This window comes from Schistocerca serialis, chromosome 6 (genome assembly GCF_023864345.2).
Source record: "Schistocerca serialis cubense isolate TAMUIC-IGC-003099 chromosome 6, iqSchSeri2.2, whole genome shotgun sequence".
NCBI classification, from domain to species: domain Eukaryota; kingdom Metazoa; phylum Arthropoda; class Insecta; order Orthoptera; family Acrididae; genus Schistocerca; species Schistocerca serialis.
In genome coordinates this window covers 338286769-338306514 of record NC_064643.1, presented here as the reverse complement: position 1 = coordinate 338306514, position 19746 = coordinate 338286769, and the positions used below count along the sequence as shown (strand labels likewise).

Below are 19746 nucleotides of genomic sequence, written 5' to 3'. Positions count from 1 at the left end.
GATTTCATTGACGGGGAGGGGGGGGGGGGGGGGGGGGAACTTTTCTCAGCTACACAGCATGGTTTCTGAAAATGTAAATCCACTGAGACAGCTATCATCAATTTCTTAAATGAAGCTTTAAATGCATTAGATAAAAAAGAACACGTAGCAGCAATATTCCTAGATCTTTCAAAAGCATTTGACATCATTAACCATGGACTATTGCTTAGAAATCTAGAAAATGTTGGTGTCAGCGGCCCAGCCTATGAATGGGTAAAGTCATATCTACAAAACAGACACCAAATAGTTGAAGTCTTCTACAAAGAAGGAAAAAATTTAACTTCCTATCAATCAGAAAAACAGTGTGTTAAATATGGTGTGCCACAGGGTTCCGTACTGGGACCAATCCTGTTCTTGCTGTTTGTAAATGACCTGGAACCATCCAGCCCTAACTATAAGTACATTAAATATGCCGATGATACAAATATACTTATCAAAGGTAAGACCCCAGAAGAGCTCCAAAATGAAATAAAAAAGAGCACTACACATGTATCAAAATGGTTCGCAATGAACAACTTAACAATAAACACACATAAAACAAACACTATGCATCTACACACAGTGCAGAATAAACAGCCTTTAACTGCAACCATAGAACTGTTAGGCAAAAGTTTGAATTTGTAAATAGCACCAAATTTTTGGGAGTTTGGATCCAAGATGACCTAAGATTGCAGAAACACACACAACACCTATGTAGTAAATTAAATACCATTTGTTATGCCGTACGCACATCTATGCAAGCCATAAAAAATGTGTACTATGCCCAAGCAGAATCACTACTAAGATATGGTTTAATCTGCTGGGCAAATTCACCACCCAGCAAAAGCTGTTTTAATGCACAAAAAAGAATTATAAGAGCCTTGGAAGGCTCAGCACCTCGATCTTCATGCAAACCCTCATTTAAAAAGCTTCATATTCTTCCGTTACCATGCCTATATATCCTAGAAACAATAATGTTTATAAGGAAAATTGTAAATGGAAATAGCAAGATTGCTCCAAAAAACCAAAATATCCATTCATACATCACAAGGAATAATTAAGATTTACATGTGCAGTTTTCAAATACAACACTAAAACAAAAAGGACCCTTGAAAGCAGGAAAAAAACTGTATAACAAACTACCTAAAGAAATTAAGGCAATAACTGGCACGCATAAATTCAAAACTGCAGTGAGAGACTACTTGCTACAGAATTGTTGCTATAGTGTTGATGAATTTATATCTACAATGTAAATATGTGAAAAATTTAAATAGTTTATACAATTAAGGCCAAAATAAGAAATGTGTACATGTAGATTATATGTGGTCTATTACATATATGTGTGTGTGTCTGTATAATCAAGGCCAAAAGTATGAAATGTGTGCATGTAAAAGTTATTTGTGTATTTGTGAAATGTTATTCCCATATGTTAGAGTTATATTGATATATGCTGAAAACCATACAACAGTTTTTTCTGTTAAACTTTATTGCAAATTATTTGACTTGTCCTATATCATTATGTACCCCTGTACAGTGTATGATTCACAGGACCAATAAATATACAATACAACACAGGAAACTGACCATTCCTAAAGGAAAAATTACAAGTATGGCTAAATACATGGCTAACACATGCAGCACAGTAGTTGAAAATTCTCCTAGGCACTCCATCATATCCATGACAGTCCTTAGTCTTCAGTGATTTAATTATTGACTCAATTTCCCCACTTGTCTGTACCACATAGGAGTATTTCAGTCATCAATCTCGGAAAGGCATTTGCCAAGAGTGTTATATGATTCCCTGTAGGTACTAAATTTTTATTTAATTCACCATCAATGCTCAGAAAATGATAGCTAAATAATGTACATATATCTGACTTATCAGTAACAGAAATATTTTTACTACAAACTGACTTTATATCGTCGATCTTGTGCTGCTGACCAGACACTTCCTTCAAAACTGACCATATGGTTTTAATTTTATCCTGTCCTAATAACATTTTAAGCACCTTACAGTACTGTTTGTAATGGGCTACTGTAGCCTGCTTGTGATCCCTTCTAACATTTTGATATAATTCCCGCTTTGTTCTACATAATATCCTTATCCCACTCACTAGTCAGTAACCCAGGCTGCCTTTTACAGCTAGTACCCCATTTAGAACATTACAATGGAAATCAACTCTCAAAGAGCATGAGAAATGTATTAAGGAAAGCATTATATTTGTCATTTATGTCATCAGAACTATAAACATCCTGCCACTCTTATTCCTTGACGAGGTTTAAAAAACTCTCTATTGCCATTGGATTAACTTTCCTACATAGTTTATAATTATATGTAACATTTCTTTGAGTACAAAAGCCTTTTCATGTTAAAATTTGCGCATCATGGTCTGAAAGGACATTCACCGTTTTACTAACAGACTGCCCATCTAGTAATGAAAAATGAATAAAACTATTGTCTATGGCTGTTCTACTGTTCCCTTGTACCCTAGTTGGAAAAACATAGACTGCATCAGTTAGGAGATCTACCAAAATCCTTTTTCTTGTACCATCACATACAAAAATAATATTGAAGTCATCACCTGTAACTACTTTCTGGTATTTTCTATAAAGTAAATCAAGAACCCTCCCTAGCTTGACCAGAAATGCTCTGAAGTCAGAATTAGGGGACCTATAAACAACAACAATAGAAGTTTAGTTTTTCTAAATTCAACTGCCCCTGCACAACATTAAAATATCTGTTCAGTATTGTGCCATGATAAGTCTAGGGACTCAAATGGAATACTGTTCTTTATGTACATGGCCACTCCCCTACCCCACAAGGAACTCCTGGAAAAACAACCAGCTAATCTGTATCCTGGTAACCAAAGCCTCTGAATTGTAAAATTATTTAAGTGGTCCAATATACCAATAATTTCAGAGTCAATATCTATAAGCAGTTCACTAACTTAATCTCTAATACCTCTTATATTTCGATGAATATGCTAATTCCTTCTCTACTTGGAAACATGATGTCCTCTGAAGGTGATTCCTTAGTTAGACGAACCTCCTTTAAGCAGGTATACCCATCAACTGACTAAAATCTGACAAAAGTGCAGCTCTAACACCAACTGCTACAGGAATTTTTCCATGAGTGATCCCACCACCACTCCAAGCGGTTCTAGGCACTACAGTCTGGAACCCCACAACCGCTATGGTCACAGGTTCAAATCCTGCCTCGGGCATGGATGTGTGTGATGTCCTTAGGTTAGTTAGGTTTAAGTAGTTCTAAGTTCTAGGGGACTGTAGACACACATACACACACGCGCACGCACACACTCACACAAGTGCACTTGCACACGAATCTGCAGTCTCAGAGAGTTGAAACTACACTGTGTAGTTTCAGCTCTCTGAGACTGCAGATATGTGTGCAAGTTGCGTTTGTGTGAGTGTGTGTGTGTACGTGTGTCTACTGCTGACAAAGGCCTTAATGGCCGAAAGCTATGATTGTGTGAATCTTTTTATTGTGCCTGTCGCGGCTCAGCATCTCCGCTATATGGTGAGTAGCAATAGGCTACTCTATTCAATATTAACTGAAATCATTTTGCTTCAGTTTTTGCACAAAAAATACTTATCCTCATACCACAAATGTAATCCCTGTTTAGTAAGCATGCTACTATATCTAGAATCCAACATTTTTTATATGATGATGATAATCATTTGATGATGAAAGATAATTGTAAAGCTAGCCATAATGCATATTATTTAAAAATAATATTGCTATGGATAAATGTGAGTACAGTTACTAAATAACTGTATGTGAAAAGAGAACCATACACATTGTAGAGGAAGTGTTGGGCAGTAGATAGGCAAGTAGGCCAACAGTACAATTTGGTTTACAAACTTGTGTTCTTTGTCAGAACATATGCAGAAAGAGAAAATAAGGAAATTTATGTCTGAAAGACAGGAGATGTCAGTCCACTAAGTGTATTTCACTGGAGCAGATTGTAAGAATCAAACAATATTTCCACTGTGCTGTGTAGTATGGAACATGAATTTTGTTTTTCTCTGCTATAAGAAATTGTTACGTTAAACATGAATGGAGTTTGGCAAGTTGTAATGACAAGATGATATTTTTATACTCTTCAGGGGTTAAGATATTTGTTAAAAGTTAAAATCATGTGCTAAACTGTGATTCAAAGTTTTGTCATGGCTGGCTCTCCCATGGCCAAGTAGTACTGGTTGAGAGCTTTCTACTCCCCAGGCCTCGTTTTGGCTTAGGGCTTTCAGTGCTCTGTCAAATTCTTCTCACAGTACCATACCTCCTGACTTGTCTTCATCTGTCCTCTTACATTTCTATAACACTGCCTTCTGTTTCATCGCCCTTGTATAGACCATCTATATACAAGTTCCATGTTAAATATGCTTCTAACTGCTTACATTTGTCCTCTAGCCATTCTTGCTTAGCAATTTTACACTCCCTATTGCTCTTATTTTTTAGACATTTGTATTTCCTTGCAACTGATTAATTTGCTGCATTTTCATATTTTCTCCTTTCATCAATTAAATTCAGTATCTCCCATGTTCTCATAATAGTCAAAATTATTAGGAAAAATTATGTTGCATTGTTTTGTGAAGTCACTTAGTCACATTAAACCTCAGAGGTCACATAATTATTTTAAGGCAGTATTTAGGCAGGTCAGCATGTCAGATATTCCTGAAGATGATATATGTTTATGGAAACAGGGTACATCGTAAAAGTTGAATTGCATGTGATACTTGATATTATAAGCTGGTCTTGCTAACAAGTAAAAAGTCCACAGCTTGCCATAATCTGTGCATAGTTTTGCAGAGTAGGTGTGGTTATTTACTTGTGCTCATTCTCCAAGAGACCCAAATGGAAGATAACAGTTCGAAATAATTTTGTCAAGTAACGAATCGGAATCTAGTAACAGATCTTTGACTGTAAGGTATATATCTTTTGTCTGCCAATACTACTTGTCAGTTACTTCTATAGACATTTACATTCTCTTGTTTTATTTTTCTTCTTCATAGATTACATACTGTATTATAGTACAGCATTAATTAACTGAAAGAAGTGTGGATGGGTGGGAGGGGAGGAGAGTGTCACATAACTGTTTTTTGAATACCCAATAATTAATGAAAACAAAGCTTACTGTACCAATGTTCATTCAAATAAGAAATGAAGAAGCAGTGAATCAAACACAAAATTGTACATATATACTCTCTGTACCACATGTCCTATAAATATCTAGGGAAAGCCTAGTTTGAAAAGTTAAAATAGCCCTACAGTTCAGGAAAACAAATAAAATATTTCCAGAATAAATTTTCATTCCACAGCACAGTGTGCGCTGACATAAAACTTTCTGGTAGGCTATAACTGTGTACCAGACTGAGTCTCAGACCGGGGACTTTTACCTTTCATGGGCAAGTGCTCTACTGAGTCTCTCTCTCTCTCTCTGTTAAATTTCTAAAAAAAAAAAAAAATAAAAAAAATAAAAAATAAAAAAAAAAAAAATACTGTCTCAAGGCAGTGAAAAGCTTCCTAACTGGATGGTTCTTTTTCAGCACAGTTGTTGTCACTAGTGTCATCCATATCTTCTGAGGAGTCTTGTCCACTGTTCATCATCCATAAATATTTAATAGCCAGGTTCATCAACTCAGATTCGAGCCAGTCTTGAATATTTTTTAATATGTTCTTGAAAGCATTCATGTTTAGTTGACAATGTGAGTGGTACAACCACATGATCTGTCACAACCAAAGGTTCAGATGTCAACACAGAACAGCAACAGTGACAACTGGCAGGGAGAGGAACATCACCAAACTGGCCTAATAGCATCAGTGGAATTGTTACATGACACAGGAATCAATTATAATTTTCCTACTGAAACACTTTCATTTAAAAAATATTTTGGTTGATTATTCTTTAGATGATTTATGCTCTACTATATATGGCACTTCACCAAAAATTTGAAATAAGCAACTATGGATGCCTAACAAACATTGACTAAAAGTCTTCCATGTCATAATATCAAAAACAGCAAAGCTTCCAAATATCGATAACTTGTATGAGAACCAGCCACAATTTCTACACTCATCCATGTGCTTCCTCCAAAAAACATTATGCACTAACACAGAAAAATCAAAATGAAATCCTCTAAAAAGACATGGAGCACCAATTATATACTGCTCAGGAGCACCAATTATTTACTGCTCAATTACACCACCTGTGACCTCAATAGCAACAGCTTTCAAACCCCTGTATATTGGAAAGTTTGTACATTAATGATACCTGGGCAGTGGCAAGTTGGTACTGCCATAAGCAATAGACACAAATTTTACAATGACATAAACTGGTGTACTCTAAAAGTCACTGTCATTGTGAACTAACACACAAAAAAAGTTGAGTCCTGATGACCAGATGGACATTTGAATCTTGCCCTTCTGAATGTAAGTTCTGTGTCTCAACCTATGCACCACCTTGCATGTTTGGGTCAAGGCGAACCTAGAAATAATTGAAAGTTCTCACATTCATTTGGTATCAAGTTCAGTATTAATCTGGTAGCCAATCGCATTACTATTAGATGTATTCTGACTTTCAGTACTGGATTATCAACTTTTTTCCACATTTCTGAGATGTGTGGAAAGACGTCTTCATGACACATATGTCCCTCTCAGTCTAAGGTCTGTGTGACCAGCCCTTCCTTGCCAACTTTCCCAGATCTGTCCATCTTTATTCCCTGATGAAAGAACTAACAGTTTCAAAATCATAGTTTTCTTCTTCTTTTGATGTGTCCACTACCAGCACTGGAGTTTTGTCCTCTGAAGGTAATTAGTGGTCAGCCATTGTGTCTCCATTTAATTTTGTAGCTTTTTTAAATCAATTTTCCTTCTAATGTAAAGAACTTCCTTTGTTCATCTACAAGTCATTCATGTGGCTAAATGTCCACCCATCTCTATTTCATTCTCATTGTAGTCATAATCACTCTGTTCCAACGTAACCACAAGTGCCTGAGCAAAGAGGAAGAACGCAAGAGCAGAGAAGGTGGTGAGGCAATGTCAGCCAATAGCCCACTGACAAGGACTGTGCCACAACAGGAGCAACCCCTGCAAAAAGTTAATGTAAGCATTGCTTCTGCCAGCTTCGGCCGGACATTAGTGGACAGTATTTGCAGAGTATTAGCACAGCCTAACAGAGAGTACTATGAGAACAGTTATCAATGATCCAGAAATTGTGTGTCAAACTTGCATAAACATTATATACAGCAAAGGACTCGGATTTATGTTGCATGCCACCCATCACTTGTGATACCGTAACTGTTTCAAAGATAAGTATTGTCAATCTTTTTTGAAATAAAACTACTAATGTTATTTGCTTGAATTGTTGTACAGCATTCTGAGAATGCCGCATCCCTTAGGCACCCTATACAAGACGAGTGGGCAAGACCCCACACTTGGCGACAAGGCCTTCCAAATGAACTCCATGCTGATGGCCACAATTTTTTTTTTTTTTTTTTTTTGCTGGCACCTTAGTTTTCTCTTGTCTTTACTTTGCAAGGGCACCCATTTGCTTTAACATTTTCTTGTCGTTTTTGCTAATCAGTGTTTTCAGGTGGGCGTTGCAGAAATTTCCTTTGCTTGTTTGCTTTATCTAGTGTTATTAAATTTGTGTCTTCCAACATGCCCACCCCACCTATCCCGCCCTCTGCTCAGGTGCTGCAGCTGCATGCATTAGATGTCACACAGATAATGCAGATGTTTCAGTTCCTGATGCAGCAGATTTCTACATTACTCAACATGGTGCAGCAGCTACTGGCCAATACTGTGCACCCGGCAGAACAACACCGCCTACTACAGCTGCCATACCACCTTTTTGACAGTTTCATGACCAAGAAGAGGAATGGCTCGAGTGGTTACACCAATTTGAGGCACACCTACTAGCCCACAATGTTGCAGGTACTGTCAAAATTCCCTATTTATTATCCACAGTAGGAAGATTAATTCAAAAACTCTTTCCTAACGCCACTCCGAGTGAACTTGTGTATGACGAAGTAATCACTTTGCTAACAAACTATTATGACCAACAAGTGAATGTGGTAGCAACTAGGTATCAATCCTTTACTTGTAAAAACTGGTCAGAACAAACTTATCGCGAGTGGGTAACAGATTTTCAATGTATGACAAGGAAATGCAAATTCAAATGTGCTTGCAGTGCTTTATATTCAGATATTAGGTTGTGTGCTGTGATTGTGTACAATGCACCTGATGTCAAATTCAGAGAACAGATTTTGAAACAGTCCGATCCACCATTTCAGCAGGTAGTGCAAATGCTAGATCAGTACGATTCGAGTGCCTTGTTGGCTCATAAATTTGAGCAGCCAGCTATTTGTCACATTGAGTCTCGTGCTTGTGATCACCCCATTCCACACTGGCAACTTGCACCAGCAACGCCAAGTAAACAACGCTACATGCCGCGTACACAGTTCGCTAAACAGATGGCTACACAGGTGAACAGACTTTAAGTCTTACCCTCGGTGTTATTCACAGCACAAACACCAAGACTGACCCTCTCGATAAGCTCAGTGTTACGCTTGTGATAGGAAAGGACATGTGCAATCCATATGTTTGCAACAGAACAAACATAAGAATTTGGCCCGATCACAAAAATCTCATCACAAGGCCTACATAATTAATGCAGTATATTCAAAGTTTGCAATAGGCATTAGCAAACCAAGCAAGTGCGCTCTCACTTCAGTGAGACATCAGTCAAACAAACCTTTTGTTCATTTATTTATTTGTGGGAAATGTGGGAAATTTCAGTTGGACATGAGTGCCTCTGTCACATTGCTCAATCATCACACTGAACTGTTAGGCTCTTTACACCTGTCTAAAACTAGCACGCAACTGACGGCTTATAATGGACAAGACATTCCTGTTCTCAGAATATGTACTCTACCTGCCACGTATTGCTCATATATGTGAAGAGTGCTACAATCATGTGATTGTGAGAACACGTTTTGTTTCATTCTTTTGAATTGTCTGGCTTTAACATTCAGGACAATGTGTTGTCAGTGTCTGCATTCAATGCCAAAGGCAGTGTAGCTAGCTTGCTAAGAGAATTCCTGGAACTCTCTTCTGAAGGTTTAGGAAAAGCTAACAATTTTGTTGCACATATTATGCTGAAAGACAATGCTCAGCCAAAATTTTGCCAGGCCAGAACTGTTCCCATTGCATTACAGGACAAAGTCACTGCTGAACTTAAAAAATTGCAAGATAGCGGAGTTATTGTGCCTATACCAGCTAGTCAATGGGCGAGTCCACTGGTTTTGCTCCACAAACCTTCAGGTCACATTCGCCTCTGTGTTGACTAAGTCTACAGTCATCCCACAAACTGTCACTGATGCTTATCCATTTCCACGCCCAGAAGATCTCATGCACAGATTAGGCAGTGGACGGTACTTTTCAAAAATTGATTTGTGCGACTTGTATCTTCAAATACCGCTCAATGAAGAATCTCAAAAAGCATGTGTAGTAAATACTCATTTGGGTCTGTTTAAATATTTGCGTTTGCCTTTTGGTAGTGCTTCTGCCCCCGCCATTTTCCAATGGTATTTGGAACAACTGACTGCGCAAGTACCAAACTGTTCAAACTATTTGGACGATATTGTAGTAGCAGGTCGTATACCTAAAGACATATATTGCACATTTATGTTCTTTGTTTCATGTGTTATCTGAGGCAGGACTAAAGCATAGACTGGACAAGTGTTATTTTTTAAACCTGAGTTGCAGTATCTTAGTCATGTCGTAAAGGTGTACAACCTCTTCAGTCACATTTGTTAGCCATATGAGGTTTGTCAGTTCCTTGAAATATCACACAATTGCACTCAGTGTTAGGGAAAATGAATTATTATATTCAGTTCATACCGAACACTGCGTAAAAAGGCAGCTCCATTACATCGCTTGTGTCGCAAGAATTTCCCCTTTGTTTGGACAAATGAGTGCCAAGTGGCTTTTCAAAAACTTAAAAGTTGCATTGCTCAGTGATCAATGTTTTCACCCTCAGTGATCGATGATTTCACCCTCCAACATGTAAATCTCCATTACTCACCGAGGAACCTACATTTTTTGATTGTTATCATATTGAAAGGCTATGTCTGACTGCCATAAGTTAAAAATGGCATTACATGCAGATTTACAATTTCTTTCCTCTTAGACCTGTTGGAAGCTTAGTTCTGAAAACACCATTTAGTTTACCAAAAGCACTTTAGGCCATGATTACTCTTTTTTTACTTCTTTTGCTGGCCATCCAGGTTGTCTCGAACAGACCAAAATGAAAATCTCATTTACTGGTTCTATGACTTCTCAGTCAATATACATAACTTTTTTTGGTTCACAATGATGCCTACCTCAGAAATTCTTACCTCCTCTGTTATAATTCTATTTGCTTTTAATTTAATTTAATTTTTACATACTTCTGCCAACACTTCCATATCATATTTGATACTATTTAATTGCTCCTTCATTTCCAACAGTCATTACAGGTCATCAAGTTCTGCAAATTATTACTTCTAAATTTTCAGGTAGATTTCATGAAATTTTTCCAGTTCTTCTTGTAACATTGAAGTATAGGAAAACTTTTTTCTGAATGATGGAGATGCTTTTTTAAGCAGTAATCTGCCATCTGAAGAACTCCTGAAGAAGATACCAGCAAATGGACTGAAATGCTGGAATGCAAATAGAAAAGAATTGTATGGCATAGCCACTAGGAACATTTTTATTTCAGTTGACAATAACCACAAAAGCCTTTAGAAATACATTATAATAGAAATTTGCAATTTTATTTTGAAAATCCATGTTTGGTCACTGAAAGCCTCTGTTGTCCAGAAATATGATAGATATAGTGTTGTAATACTGCTAGGTCGCCACCTGATGACTCCATAAACACCACAAATTATTGAAAACACTTCATGCCAATGGAGCATAAAACATGTTTTATCTGGAAAGGCCATCTGTCGCCACTCAGTGGATGTCCAGGTGCGGTACTGATGTGCAAATTCCAGCCTTCGTTGCTGAGGAACAGCAGTCAGCATGGGTGCATGAACCAGGCACCTGCTGCAAGGTACATGAAACAGGTTCATGTTGCAGAGGCCCATTTGCAGCAACGTTCACTGAATGGCCACTGAGGAGACACTGTTGATAGCCCCTTGGTTTATCTGGGTGGTCAGTTGCCCAACAGTTGCATGTCTATTTGCCCGTACACATCTCCACAGCTGTTGTTCAACCATGTCTTCTATGGCCCATGGTGCATCACAGTTGCCTTAGTGCTGGTTTTGGATTGGGCCATTTTGCCATGCACATTATATTTTAACCACTCTGGGACATGAACAGTTAACAAACATAGCCATTGTGGAGATGCTTCCACCCTTGCCCCAAAAGCCAATGATCATGCCCATTTAGATGTCAGATCAATTGCTCCATTTCCACATTACAACAATGAATGCACTGTTTTCTGCATCTCCTGGGACACACTTTGTATTACCTTCCAGTGCTACTGCTGCCTTCTGCCATCTGTGAGCGGTTATTGCACACTGACGTCAAACAAAGGCGGAGGTCATATTAATGTGACTGGACTGTGTATCATTAAAAAGACTGGAATCTAGAATTTACAGTAACATGTTTTAATTTTCCTGGAACTAATTAAATTAACAGACAATCATAAGTAATGTTGGGCCACACTGAAAATTAATTATAGTCTTTTGTGCCACTATGCTTGTTAGACACCCAATTTGACATTATAGATTTGTTGCTCTGATTTTCTGGGCTGAATGAGACCCTTCATTAATCTCATAAGCCATTAACTAAGAATTTGCATTGATCATCACATTTTCAAATATGTAAACTACCGGTATACTCATAAATAGGTAATGTCCAGTAGACACCCTCAAAATAGTTCTGTAACCTTTCATAATTTGTTAACTAATAGCTCTAGCAGTTTTGTAAACAAATATATATTTCCTGAGATCATAAAATACTAATATGAAAGTTTTTAAATAGCCCACCCCACCCTAAAAATCTTCAGTCCATGGCCAGTAAGAACACAAGCAACAACCCTTTGATGAATCAATGTTGAGCTAAAACAAGATAAACATCAATGTATGTAAAGAGTGCCTGGCTCACTATTACCATGTTAACATACATGTAATGAGTATGCTGTCAGCATTAGAATGAGTAATATATATGCATCAAGTCCCAAGCAATCTAGCAGATGAGCATCAACTAAGTAAGAACTATGCAACAAGTTGAAGTTGACTTTGTTCACGACTAACATCTCCATGGCAGTTAGTCACCAGTATTTGTACAATCAACATAGGTGTGTGACTCATACAATGTGTTAACATTATGCTGTGGTTTGTAATGTAATTAACTGTCGGAGATAAAGTTTATCTCATGCGAAAACTATGATGCCCACAGTAAAGAGTTAAGGTAATTGCATCATGTTGCCAGAAAATGTGTTTAATTTATTTAATTATGAATATTTTCTTTTATGATAAATAATGGTCTCATTTAAGATGTTAAATGTTGTATATCTATATATATTTATTTATATGTATCTTTGGAGTTTATTAAGGTCAGTAGACCAAAGAATCTAGAATGCAAAAATGTCTGCAACTTCCGGGCACATGTTGGCTTGCCCACCACTTCTTTGTCTGTATTGGAGGGAGATGGATGTGTTTATGTCACAAGTGCAGTATAATGGATTTACAGTATCAATGTTCATAGTGAAAATGGTGTAGTTACTAACAAAAAGTACGAATAAATATAATTTTTAGCTGAAAGTATTTCAGATCCGGTAGTGTTTATTTCAAACAGGAAGAAAACTCAGGCCATGCTTGTTGGAATGATTATTTTGCAGAAAAAACTTCGAGAACCCCTAGACAAATGAGATCTGCAGTGTGTAATCTTTCAGCAGCTACAAAACAAAATAAGTCTTGCTGAAATTGTGCTGGAACTACTCGTATTATTCTCATTCAAAAACACGTGGTGAGAGTGTGGTCCTACCTGAATATACCGCGTAAGATTCCACAATTTTTCAGTTATCTAAGAAACGAGATAGGTAACAACCACTACAATAGGTTGTATTACTTTTTACTAATTTCTCTGAGTCATTATATGAGTAATTTTCATTACAGTCACATCTCTGTGCCAACAACATGAACTTTTGTGTATTTGTGTCTTGTATAAAGTAATCTGGTATTATTGGTGACTGTGTAAACTCAAACCAATGTTGTACTATTTTACTGTTAGAAGTTGATTGTGAACAGGTACTGTGAATAGCTGGACACTGTCATACTGACTAGCAGAGTATTGAAAGTCTCTGGTGAACAACATTTTATGTAAAAGCTGGAACTGGTCATCATATCATCAATAGTGACAATAAATTTTGAAGTCCAATTAATTAAGAATTGGTTATGTATGTTACTGGATGATTTACCGCAAAACCAGTTTACAACAATTGAGTGAACTTCCACTGAAGACCGAGCGAGGTGGCGCAGTGGTTAGACACTGGACTCGCATTCGGGAGGACGACGGTTCAATCCCGCGTCCGGACATCCTGATTTAGGTTTTCCGTGATTTCCCTAACTCACTCCAGGCAAATGCCGGGATGGTTCCTCTGAAAGGGCACGACCGACTTCCTTCCCCATCCTTCCCTAATCCGATGAGACCGATGACCTCGCTGTCTGGTCTCCTTCCCCAAACAACCCAACCCCCCCCACTGAAGAGACATCAAGTGCAACACTGATGTCATGTGTACCAAGTTTCACTTTGTTTTAAGGAAAAGTAACTCAATTAGGGGGAGCACATAGACAAGACATGGAAAAATTGCTGGTAGAATATGAAGACTCAACCTTAGGCTTTATGGGTGACTCCAAAAACAGCACAGAACCCCAACTGGGAATTTAATGCCCATATAATAATAATAGTAACAGTAATAACAATAATGTACATGGCACAAAAACCTGGTACAATATTTCACTTGGATGCCACTTTAGCAGCTTGCATGTCCCTTGGCCTACAGCACCCAGCATCCCCAGGCAGTTGTCCATCCAAGTACTAAATGGTGCCAACATTGCTGAACTTCAGTGCTAGTGTGAGATCCAATAAGGCACAGCCATTAGCGATTGCACATATATCAGAACCTTGTCAGTGATCCCACCAACTCCATCTCTGATGGAGGAGACTATTTATCAGAAGTAACTATTCTGCGGGGAACATTGGTAGTGTAGTGAAAGGCAGTAGTAATGCAACAAAAGTATATTACAGGTACATGAATAATCAGAAAATTACAATGGGTACCATATTCCGAACTTTACAGATACAGTGGATAACTTGGGATAATGTTACAACACGGGATCTATGGAGTGGCTACCATCAGTTGGAAGCAGCAACTGTGGACTATCCAGAAAGCATATTAACTGCTCCACCAAGCCACTACTAGTATCAGTATCATTATATACCAGTAGGATTAGAGAATGTGCCAGACAATTTAATGTTTGTTAGATGGTTTACTGTGAAAATCAAAACTGAAACAATGTGTATTTTATTTTGTAAGATGGTTTACTGTGAAAACTGAAACTGAAACATTGTGTATTCTATTTGGACAATATTATTACAATATTATTGTTTTTCCTAAGACCTACTGGAATGGTATGGTAATAAGATACCTTCAAATGATGGTGTGTGGCATGTCAAATGCTGAGTCAGGAAAGTGGTGTTTCTTGTAAGAGGAGGTACAGTATTTGACACATGTAATTAGCTGAGAAGCAGTCAGGTTAATTAGCTGAAAAACAGTCATGTATAGAATTTCCCAACATCACACACTGAGAACAGATGTCTATCCTTCCTGGGTCTAGCAAAACAGTATAGAATTATGTTTCTTAGTTCTCTGGGATAGTGTGACCACTCACATATTTACTCAAGAAATAGTACAATTCAGTTGGACAGTGAAGTCTGAAGGAACTTTTAATCACATGTAGGATTTATTAAAAATGATAACTGTATTGGCCTCCCCAGACTATCAGATATAATTTATTCTGTCTTGCAATGTAAGTAATCATGCACTGGGATGTGTATCATGTCAGTAGACAGACTGAGGTGAACATTCTTTGGTGTATGCCTTGCGTTAGTTCAACAAAGCAGAGAAAAACTACTCCGCCATGGAAAAGGAGATGTTAAGTCTCATATTCAGGGTAACACGTTCACTGCAGTTTATATGGAAGTTGTTTTAAGCTCATAACAGATCATGTAGCATTAAAGTAGCTATGAGGTTTGAAAGATCCATCCAGCTGCTTTGACACTGTGGACATTGAAGCTCAGCAAACATAACTATGAACTCATTCATTGAACTACAATGCATGGTATTATAGAGGACCTAAGCAGTATAGAGTGTCCAGTAGAACACCTATGTGTTTCATCAGCAGAATAGTGAAAGGCACAAGCAGCTTCAAGGACTGCCAACAGTTTGCATCACAATTGCAGCTCATTGTTGCCAATGTCTTGTAATGTAAGAAAACCAGGTGGTGGCATTCCCACCCCAACAAGTGTACAACTGCACCCCCACCCTCCAATTGCAGTAACACTGCTTAAGGCTGCCAATGTTGTTACTGTATGCTGCATAGCACTACATAAATTTCTGAAGATATGTTAGAGGACTGATAGTTGAAATCAAATAATCTGTATTTCTACATCTATAGCTGCACAAATTTTTTTTCAAGGCAATATAAAGGGCATCATTAAGATTCACTGAACCAATGTTAATGGTTTTCTTTCCTATTTTATTTGTATAACAACAGAGTTATAAATGACCATCTGATTGCTCCTCTGTGTCCGCAAGTAAATATTATTGAAAATTATTATAGATATATGGCAGAATTTTCATTGACTTGAGCATAGCTCTCTGTACTTACTGGTGTCATATTTCTGAGATGTGTCATCAGATCTTCCATACGACATTCAAAATCTGGAGCAAAGCACTTTGGATCAATTGCTGCAAAACATTGACCCAAGTTTGCAGGTTTTTCAGAATTCTGCATCCAATGGCGGATATTAGGACCATAACTAGAACCTGAACGCAAGACAGTTCATGTTACTTTTACTACTTTTAGTACACACAATAAGTTTTATACAATTTGGATAATATTAATTTTAGATTTAAAATGCAATATGATGTTTGAGTAGCAGCAAATGTTGCATATATGAAGGCTGTAGCAAACTGATGCTTAACCATGCAGTACATGACCAAATCTGAATTTCCTTGATACTGCAGGTGGTCACATCTGTTGGTGAGAGACTGATTGGGACAAATAGACAGACTTCTGTAAGGGAAATTGGATACTGAGCTGTTCAAGAGTTATCAGAGATTGTGCTTCAATATATGCCGTTGCAACAACAAAGAATAAAATTACCATCCCAATAAATTCCTCATACCACATGTAAATAAATACAAATACAAAATATAGATGCTCCATTTGCACACAATGTTTGAATAATACAATCATTATTTATATTTGCATGCATTTGCTGCACACTACAAGAGAGGAGATTGGAAATATACCATCATCCATGCACACTAAATGTCAACATATCTCCTTGGGCTGTTTTGGTTCATAGTTGAAACATTACAAGAGGGAGGGTAGATGTAAAAGATGCCCATTTAAAATGATGAAATAGTCTATATGGCAGGATCTAATCAGAAATAAGTTTTAGAAATCCAGTGACATCATTCTTAATACCCACATTTAGCTCCAATACCTCTTTGTTGGATTTATAAAATAATTCTTGTGAGGGAAACAGTATAGCAACAACTTTCAAGTAAAGTTTGAAATTCAGAAGTCTTCTCTCTGGCTTAACGGATTTCTGCATAAGAGGTATTTTCAAATTCTCAGAACTGTGGGGCAACACTAATATATATGCTTTTCACATCACATCATAATTTTTACTGTCTAACTTTTGTTGCAACAGGTAAAAAATATAGGAATTTAGTTTTTCCTTTGTCGATACCAGCATCTGCAATGCAAGCAAAATTTCATTGGAGTCACATACATAATCCTTCAAGAATAGCTTCTCACATGAAGAACAATATAGTACTTTCTGGTAACATTCCTCATCTATGATTATTGAAGATATGGATTTGTCATTATTATACAAGTCTTCTGAGATCTTTACCCTGTTGCCTGTCATTCTGATTTGGCATGAATTTGACAAAGCTAAGCAGTCTTCGAGGATATATCTAATCCATATATGATGTCATTTAGAACAAACAAGTTCCTCATAACTCTTCCAGTGCACTATAACATTTTATTATTGTGTATAAAATGATTACATTTAATTAGAAGCGTGATACAGGGAAAAAATATTACTGAATACACAATAAAAGAACGCTCGTGATGATCTTTAGTTGGATGCATATTTAAGAATGCATATCAAAGGCAGAAAATTTTACAATATTAAATCCCAGCCTACCAAAAGGTAATTTGGGCCAAATGTGGGACTTGGTGTGATGTCCAAGCATTTCCCATGTGTATTTTTAATTATAAGCTGTAGTTTTTCTGGTAGGTAGAGTATATAATGACTAGATACCATTACAAAAATATAAAAATACTTGTAGTGTATCTAAATATACAATTTTACTCATCAACATACCTGTTGAATACAGCAGATGATTCTGGCTGCAATATACTTCATTGGCTTTTGTTGTATATATGGATGAACAATGGTTGTATAACAATTTATATCTTCAAGTTTTAAATAATTTTGATTGTTACATCTATCTGCATTTGTATAAAACTGTACTAAGAAAATATAAACATAGTATATGCTATATGCATCAGTATCATTCACTCTTCTACCCATTCCTTTACATGGCTGATGTGCGGCGGAAGTGACTGCTTGTAGGCATCTGTATTCTTCTAATTTCTCAAAACTTATTACCATTATAAATGTACAATATGTATTTAGGACAGCTGTACTTGCAATTTTAAGGACTGTCTTCCATTTGATATACAATGCCATCCTTAAACAGTGGAAAACCCAGGATGGAATAATAACAATATTATGGCCTCAGTGGCCAGAGACAGCAGTCATGAGTGTGTAAGTTGTTCTTCTGTGAATGTGTGCTATCTACTTTAGAAAAAGGCCTTTTGGCTGAAAGCTCAACATGTGTGATAGTCTTTTTGTTGTGTCTATGTGCAACCCAACATCGCTCAGACTCCCCTATGGACGACATAGTAATGAGCATCCCTTGCATAGAGAAACAACCAAAAGATTTGAGAGCAAATAAATCAACACATCCAGATGGATTCCCAATTCAGTTTTACAAAGAGTACTCTATAACATTGGCACTTCACCCAGTCTGCATTTATTGTGAATCTCTCCCCCAGCAGACAGTCCCAAATGACTGGAAAAAGTACACGTGACTCTAGTATATAAGAAGAGTAAAAGAATAGACTTGCAAAATTACAGACCAGTATCCTTAACTTTGGTTTGCTGCAGAACCCTTGAACATATTTTAAGTTTAAATATATTAAACGTTCTTGAGAATGAAAATTTTATGTCCATGAATCAGCATGGTTTTAGAAAGCATTACTCATGTAAAACTCAGCTTGCCCTTTCCTTACATTATATACTGCAAACTATGCATGAATGGCAAAGAGTAGATTCCATATTTCTATATTTCTGAAAAGCATTTGACATGGCGTCCCATTGCAGGCTTTTAACGAAGGTACACACATATGGATTAAGTTCACAGGTATGTGAGTGGCTCAAAGACTTCCTAAGTAATAGAACCCAGTATGTTGTCCTTGTTGATCAGAGAGAAAGGTATTGTCAGGTGTACCTCAGGGAAGTATGATGGGATCGCTGTTGTTTTCTATGTACACAACTGGTTTGGCAGAGAGGGTGGGCAGCAATCTGCGACTGTTTGCTGATGATGCTGTTCAAATGGTTCAAATAGCTCTGAGCACTATAGGTCTTAACATCTGAGGTCATCAGTCCCCTAGAACTCAGAACTACTTAAACCTAACTAACCTAAGGATGTGGCTATAATAGAGGGAAACATTCCACGTAGGAAAAATATATCTAAAAACAAAGATGTAGTGACTTACCAAATGAAAGTGCTGGCAGGTCGACAGGCACACAAACAAACACAAACATACACACAAAATTCACGCTTTCGCAACAAACTGTTGCCTCATCAGGAAAGAGGGAAGGAGAGGGAAAGACGAAAGGATGTGGGTTTTAAGGGAGAGGGTAAGGAGTCATTCCAATCCCGGGAGCGGAAAGACTTACCTTAGGGGGAAAAAAGGACTGGTATACACTCGCGCACACACACACACACATATCCATCCACACATATACAGACACAAGCAGATATGTCTGCTTGTGTCTGTATATGTGTGGATGGATATGTGTGTGTGTGTGCGCGAGTGTATACCAGTCCTTTTTTCCCCCTAAGGTAAGTCTTTCCGCTCCCGGGATTGGAATGACTCCTTACCCTCTCCCTTAAAACCCACATCCTTTCGTCTTTCCCTCTCCTTATTTAAATATGTCTGCTTGTGTCTGTATATGTGTGGATGGATATGTGTGTGTGTGTGCGAGTGTATACCCGTCCTTTTTTCCCCCTAAGGTAAGTCTTTCCGCTCCCGGGATTGGAATGACTCCTTACCCTCTCC

The 19746-nt window shown here is 37.5% G+C and overlaps 1 protein-coding gene across 2 annotated transcripts in view; it reads right to left on the bottom strand.

Moving 5' to 3' along the window:
- Nucleotides 1-19746, bottom strand: part of LOC126484310 (uncharacterized oxidoreductase YjmC-like) — a 245325-nt gene that overhangs the window by 12124 nt on the left and 213455 nt on the right. For both annotated transcript variants that reach the window (XM_050107744.1, XM_050107745.1), the window contains exon 8: nucleotides 15985-16142. In XM_050107744.1, coding sequence (XP_049963701.1) covers nucleotides 15985-16142 — 158 coding nt within the window. The remainder of the gene's footprint in view (nucleotides 1-15984; nucleotides 16143-19746) is intronic.